The 6,988-nt window shown below is 59.6% G+C and overlaps 1 protein-coding gene across 1 annotated transcript; it reads left to right on the top strand.

Annotated features, from left to right (window-relative positions):
* Window positions 1-3,300: 3,300 nt before the first annotated feature.
* SPATA2L (spermatogenesis associated 2 like) lies at window positions 3,301-6,985 on the top strand. Its single transcript, XM_019979927.2, has 3 exons — window positions 3,301-3,408; window positions 3,617-3,920; window positions 5,620-6,985. The coding sequence occupies exons 2-3, from the start codon at window positions 3,618-3,620 to the stop codon at window positions 6,544-6,546; spliced, it is 1,230 nt and encodes a 409-aa protein (XP_019835486.2). The 5' UTR covers window positions 3,301-3,408; window position 3,617; the 3' UTR covers window positions 6,547-6,985.
* The last annotated feature ends 3 nt before the right edge of the window (window positions 6,986-6,988 follow it).

The raw sequence follows: 6,988 nt of genomic DNA, 5'->3' as shown, positions 1-6,988 counted from the left end.
GCCATTGCCAAACTCAGCCTGCCTCCCAGCCCTCTGCCCAGGAGTGGGGTCTTGCAGGGGCCACTCGCTCTAGCATTAGACACTCTGTGGGGCCTAGTGGGTTGGTAGGGTCAGAGGTCATCACTGGGCAGGACCTAAGCCTAGAGCACTTATCCTGAAGAGTTCTCTGGAGTCAGCTTTGCTCTCCAGGTGGGCAGCACACCCAGGGGCTCCTGGAGAATACAAGACAGGTGGCCTGGCCGCAGCCCCAGACAGCATCTGCCAGGGAAGGAGGTGGGTGGTTTGCCCCCCATGGCAGAGCCTCGGCCCCCTACCACGGCAGAGGCCCATCATGGGAGGAGTGGGCAGGTCCCTAGGAAAGGCTCAGTTGGACTTGACTGTCCATCCTGTGTGCACAGTATCCCAGGGCTCTGCAGGAGACCATGAGGAAAGTGAGGCATGAGGAGGTGACTGCCTCCTCCAGGCCACACCTCCCAGAGCAGAGCTGGCTTTGAGCCCAGCAGGTTGACTCCAGAGGCCAGAGGGTACCAGTGGACATAACCTGAAGAGCAGGCACAGGCCCAGTGCACTGGGGCAGCTGTCTGTCTCGGGAGCCTTTGTGAGCAGGAGTCCCCTGCCCACCAGCACCCCAGGAACAAACAAGGAGGCACCCACCCACTCACCCTGCCCTGCTCTCAGAACTTGCGGCCTCTGAATTCCTGCCCTTGTCTCCCACCCCTGCCCTCTCCAGAGGAAAGCCCCCAGCCCTGGACACAAGTCCCAGCCAGCTGTGAAGCCTGGGGAGGATGATACCCCTGGTCCAGGGCTTGGTGGGGACATCTCGAGGATGGGACTGTAAAGTCTCCCTCACAGAGCAGGTGAAGGTAAATGTGGGTCTCAAGCTAGGCCTGACTGGGAAGGCCCCTTCCCCTGATCAGACAGCTTTCCTGCTGGTTATTCTGGGCCAGTCCTTTAGCCTCTCCCAGCCCGTGGCCCTCCATAGAATGAGTGAATGATGGATTCTTCACATAGAAAATCCTGCAGATCAACAACAAGAAAAAAGCCTTGTTCATAGACAGGCTATGAACAGTCTGTCTTCAGAAGAAGAAATTTTAAAAGCTAATCAGCATAAGAAGTGTCTGAAATCATTTTAAAAATCAAGAAATACAAAGTAAAACACAAGATAGGAAACCTAGGCATTGGACTGGCGAAGATAAGGTGGGAAAATCCAGAGGGCAGTGCTACCTGGGAGACAGGGCCACACGTAGTGTGCAGCATGCTGGGCCAAGGTAAGTATCAACTGATCCTCTCACCCACCTACTCCACTTGCGGTTGTAGCCCAAGGTCACAGGAGGCAGAGCAGCCTGCTGGGTGACAAGCCAGTCCACTTGGTGGCTTAAACACAGGACAGCCATTTGCTTTGCTCTTGAAACTCCTGTTTCGGCAGGATTCAGTATGGAAGTCTCATCTCTGCCCCCCTCCAGCATCAACTAGGTCAGCTTTCAAGCTGGGGTGACACAGGGTCCAGGGCTTAGGGTCATCTGGAGGCTTGCCTACCCCTCTGCCATCAGCAAGGGCCTTGGGGCTGTGAGGACAGTCATACGAGGCCCACATCCATTTCCTGTAACTAACTAGATGCCATAACAAAACACAAACTGGGGAGCGCAAAACAACAAAAGTTTACTCTCAAAGTCCTAAAGTCTTAAATCAAGGTGTCCACAGAACCATGGGCTGGCAGAGTGCCAGACAGATCCCTTCCCTGCCTCGTCCAGCTCTGGGGGCTCTTGTAGCCTCTGCCCGTGGCTGCAAGTCTCTGTGTCCATCATATGCCTCCTCTTGAAGTGTGTAACCTTCCTCCTCGTAAAGACACTGTTCTGACTTGGCTTAGGGTCCACCCTCATCCAGTCTGACTTCGTCTTAACTTGATTATATAAGCTCACTTTCCCAGGTTCTGTGGAATTTGAATTTTATCTAGCCCTTCATACAGTTGCTGGCATCCCCCAGCATGTGACTAGGTTCCAAGAGTAAGCATCTCAAGACAACAAGGCGTTTTTGTGACCTAACCTAGGAAGTCACACACTGTCATTTTCATTCTGTGTCCTCTATGGAAGGACGGTGCCAAGACCTACCCAGGTTCAAGGGTCCCACCAGAACAGGGGCCTGCTCCCTGGAGCAGCACACACAATCCAGAGAAAGCACCTGCAGCCACTGAGGGCCCAAGTGGAGCAGCAGAGCAGGACACGAAGCAGAACACTGTCCACACATGGGCCTGCACATTGGCAACAATGTGCTCCAAGGGTGTGTCCACCGCATTCAGCGATCGCCTTTGTGGGGGAGGGGAGCCGTGGGCAAGGCCATAGGAGATGCCACAGAGCGGCAGGCGCTGTGCACCCACCATAAACCACTGTAAACTGAGGAGCGTAGAAAGCGCAGCTGTTCTTCCTTCACACAAGGATGCACTTGGAGGTGTGCGAAGTCAGATGTCCCTTCAGGGTTGATGCGAGCCCGGAGGGGGCTGAGTCAAGTAAACAGTAAGTGAAAGATTGGAATGTTCAGCGGTGCTCGGCAAAACACCGCTCGGCTCAGATTCCCTACTTGGTTATGATATTCTTCTCAAAGTATAGAAATTTTTTCCCCAGTCAGGTCCCACTTGGCGTGGAGAGGTTAGAGTCCCAGAAATCGCGGAGCCTTGCCCGCCCAGGGAGCGAACCCCTCCCTCACCCTTCCTCCACACAGTCTTAACGGTGAGTTAGGCAGGAAAACCAAAATAAGGAAATTGGAAGCTGTGGCCCTTCTGGGCCTGGATGCCTGGAATCTTTGACCGAGTCAAAGAGGCCCACGTTGCTGTTCTGTTTTTTCTTTTGGGAGGCACGCACGAGGAACTCCCCAGCCCACGAATGGAACCCGGGGCCCCCAGCAGCGGAAGCGCGGAGTCCTACCAAATGGACCCCCGGGTTGCTATTTTAAATCACACGGAAACGCACGTCTGGCGCCCACCTTGAGCGCCGGCTCCGCCCTCGTCCCCATGTCTGTGTCAGGCCACGAGGAGGGTCTACCTCGGGGTAGCCCCGCCCTCAAGATTCGTCCCGGGACCCCTACGTGCCCACGAGGAGCCCCGGTACCTGCTTCCCTGGCGGCCTAGCCTTCCCAAGGGACCAGCTCTGGCAGTCTGCCGCCGCGGCAGGAGAGCGCCCCGTGCCAGCCTGGGTGGGAGCGCCCGCCGTGCACCCCTCACTCCGCCCCGCGGGCAGTGCAGGTGCGTTGCATTAGTGCTCCCCTTCCCCGACCAGGCCCCGCCCCCGAGGAGACTCCGCCCAGAACGTCAGGGCCAAAGCCGAGGGGCGGAGCCGCCCCCAGCGGAAGCGCGCTATTGCCTGCTGAGAAGCCCGAACGGAGCGGCTGGCGCTTGGCACCGCTGGGGGCAGATAGGTAGGGCGGTGGGCTGCTGGGCAAAAGCGGATTTCTGCTTGGGAAGGGAGACTCAGCTGGCGCAAATCTCCAGAGAACAGGGTGCTGTGGACAGCAGGGGCGCTCAGCTGGGGGTGAGGGGGTACTGTGGACGCAGGCGGGGACTCTGGAGGCGCGGAGCACGCAGGGAGGGGCCTCTGGGTGCTGACACCCTACTCCTGCCCGTCAGCATGGGCAGTAGCTCACTGTCCGAGGACTACCGCCTGTGCCTGGAGCGGGAACTGCGGCGCGGCCGCGCGGGCGTGTGCGGGGATCCATCGCTGCGGGCCGTGCTCTGGCACATCCTCGTGGAAGACTTCGACCTGCACGGGGCGCTGCAGGATGACGCGCTGGCACTGCTCACCGACGGCCTGTGGGGGCGCGCCGACCTGGCCCCCGCGCTGCGCGGCCTGGCCCGTGCCTTCGAGCTGCTAGAGTTGGCCGCCGTGCACCTGTACCTGCTGCCGTGGAGAAAGGAGTTCACAACCATCAAGGTAGGGTGCCGGGCCGCATGGAGGTTCCCTGCCCCGGCTACTGGGTGCTAGGCACCGCCCGGACGGGGGCTACCGTTGGGATGAGGGACTGCAGGTGTCCACAGAGCCAGATGGGTTTCAGAGGGCTCAGTGTGCCAGTGTCCTGGGCGTGTTGGAGCATCTCTTGGCTGAGGTTTCCCTTGGTACTCCTAGGGTTAAGAACACCTGTCTGGGTACCTGCCTTCTCAGGGAATCCTGCCTCTTAAAGCTTGTATCGCTGCCCTAAGAGCGGCCTTGTGGCCTGTTACCATAGAAACCCTAGGACAGGTGCATGGGAAGGATCATTCTATGATCACCCTAATCCCTCCAGGATGTGGGCTGATCCCGTTTGTAGAGGAGGACATAGGGTGGATGTATTTCCTATGAAGTAGGCAGGGGCTGGGGGTACCCCTGCATGCCCTAGGGGAGCTGGCCTAGACAAGAACCTTAGCTCACCCCCCAGCCTGGGTAGAGGCTGTGCCCAGGGCCGGCCTGGCCCCTCCAGGTGAGCTGCCGGCTGGCAGGAGGGGGCAGGCTGCTTTGTGCTCCGGAGCTAATTCACAAGAGTGGGAAGATAATGACGTCACTGGGCACGTGGGCGGCTGCCTCCGCTGGTTGTCATGGCAACAGCAGCCTCTCTCAGGGACAGTGAGCTCTGGGGCTCACCGCTCCACAGGACATCTGCTAGGGCTTTCATTCATCCATTCTGACCAGAGGGCAGGATCCAGCCCCACAGGGGCCAAGAGCAGAATGGGCAGGCCTGTTCTTGAGACGCTAACTGGCTTCAGTGTTGAGCAGACCTGTATGGGATCTGCTGTGGCTTGGGGCAAGAATCCATTTCTTCCTCTGGGAAGCAGACAAAAGAACAGTCCAGCATAAGGTCCATTGTTGAGGGGTGAAGGCACAGCCCTGGGTATAATCTTACACACAATAGCTCCCCCATGTGTGGCTCTAAGCAGAGCACTCATGAGGTCCCAGATGTCACAGACTTGCAGACACATGGGAGACACAGATCACCATCCTAGGAAACTTTTAGTTCCTCTGCAGTCTGGAGCCTCCCAAAACTACACATTCCATCCATGTGGTGGGAAAGCTACACAGCCCTCTTTCCTAACAAAGAAAGCTCTCAGAAACTGCAAAAGTAGAGCTCAGAATAAAGTGTTTAGGTGGCTACCTGCTCAGAGAAGCAGAAAAACACCTCTATTTTTTGTTTGCATAACCAGACACTCAGCAGGTACACAAGAAACTAACTAGAGGAGCAAACCTCTACAGGTGACAGGAGGTGGAAGGGACTCTATGATGCAGGCGAAATGTATCAGACTTTTAAAAAAGATTGTGACGCCTAGGCCTGCCTCAGCCAGTAATATTAGAACCTCAGGGGTGACCCGAACACCTGTTTTTTTCTTTTTTGGCTGCACAGCTTTCGGGATGGATACCAGTTTCTCAACCAGGGACTGAACCTGGTGGAGGGAGTAGAGGAGGACATGAGATGAATGCATCTCCTATGAAGTAGGCAGGGGCCGGGGGTACCCCTGCATGCCCTAGGGGAGCTGGCCTAGACAAAAACCTAGCTCACACCCCCAGCCTGGGTAGAGGCTGTGTCCAGGGCTGCACCCCCTGGAAGGGAGCTCATCGGGTCTGCAGGAGCGGGGCTGCCACCAACTGACCCCCTCCCTTGCAGACGTTCTCCGGGGGCTACGTGCACGTGCTAAAGGGCGCGCTCTCGGAGGACCTCCTCATCCAGAGCTTCCAGAAGATGGGCTACGTGCGCAGGGATGCCCACCGCCTCATGGTGGCTGCCCTGCCCCCCGCCCGCCAGCTGGTGCAGGTGGCCCTGGGCTGCTTCGCCCTGCGGCTGGAGTGCGAGATCCTGGGTGAGGTGCTGGCGCAGCTGGGCACCAGCGTGCTGCCAGCTGAGGAGCTGCTTCAGGCACGGCGGGCCAGTGTGGACGTGGCCTCCTGCGTGGCCTGGCTGCAGCAGCGACTGGCCCGTGAGGAAGAACCACCACCCCTGCCCCGCCGTGGCTCCCCCACCGGGTGCCAGGCCCGGCTGGACCTGTACCGGGACGTGCAGGAGGACGAGGGCTCAGACGAGGCCAGCCTGTACGGGGGGCCCTCGCCCGGCCCTGACTCTCCCACCTCAGAACTGGCCTGTCAGCCTCGGTTCTGGGAGCAGAGTGCCAGACTGTGGGGGGCGGGGGGCGGGCCATGGGAGCCGGCTGAGGTCAGCAGCCCCACCTCCGGGGCCTCAGAAGAGGAGGAGCCTCAGCCCGAAGCCTTCTCCTTCCTCTCACTGCGTAGGGAGCTGCTTAGTCGGCCTGGGGACCTGGCCCCTCCCCATGCCCCTAGAAGCCCTGAGCAGGCCAGCCCGCCACCCATCCCAGAGCCCCCTGGCTACCAGATGCACACTTGCCTGGCCCCAGGAGCCCTGCCCGCCCTCTGCTGCGACACGTGTCGCCAGCTGCACGCCGCCCACTGTGCTGCCCTTCCCAGCTGCCACCCCGGCCACAGCCTGCGCACCCTGCGTGGGAACAGCCAGCGGCGTCTGTGGCTGCAGCGAGCCCAGGTGGACGCCCTGCTCTACGACAGCCCTGCGGCCGGGCCCTAGACCCACCTGGCCCCAGGGCAAGGGCTCTCCGGAGAAACTCCGTGGTGCTTTTCTGGGGCTTGTCCCACCTCAGGCCCCGCCCACTGGCCACCCTGCTCCTCCTGCCATGTGGAGTCTGTACCCTACCAGGTGAGGTGGGGACTCACCCTCCATGGACAGCTCCCCGCTGGTCCCACCCCCGACTCTGGAAGGCAGGGTGGGAGACCTCAAAGGCTGCCCACCCCAGATCCAGTGGTAACGGCGCACAGATGCCAGCAGCCATCCCCAGCTCACTGGACTGGGGGTGCTCTGCCCACCGGGATTCCTGGGGCAGGTACCAGTCTTCTGTGGGCCTCTGCTCAATGGTGCCCCCACCCCAGGCCGTCTGCCCCCCTCCCCCCACACCTGTCACGTCACACAAATCACAACCTCCAAGTACATTAAAGGACACTGGCTCCAACCG

Source organism: Bos indicus, chromosome 18 (genome assembly GCF_029378745.1).
Source record: "Bos indicus isolate NIAB-ARS_2022 breed Sahiwal x Tharparkar chromosome 18, NIAB-ARS_B.indTharparkar_mat_pri_1.0, whole genome shotgun sequence".
NCBI classification, from domain to species: Eukaryota; Metazoa; Chordata; class Mammalia; order Artiodactyla; family Bovidae; genus Bos; species Bos indicus.
Note: the sequence above shows the minus strand (reverse complement) of the source record. Positions and strands in the feature narration are given on the sequence as shown.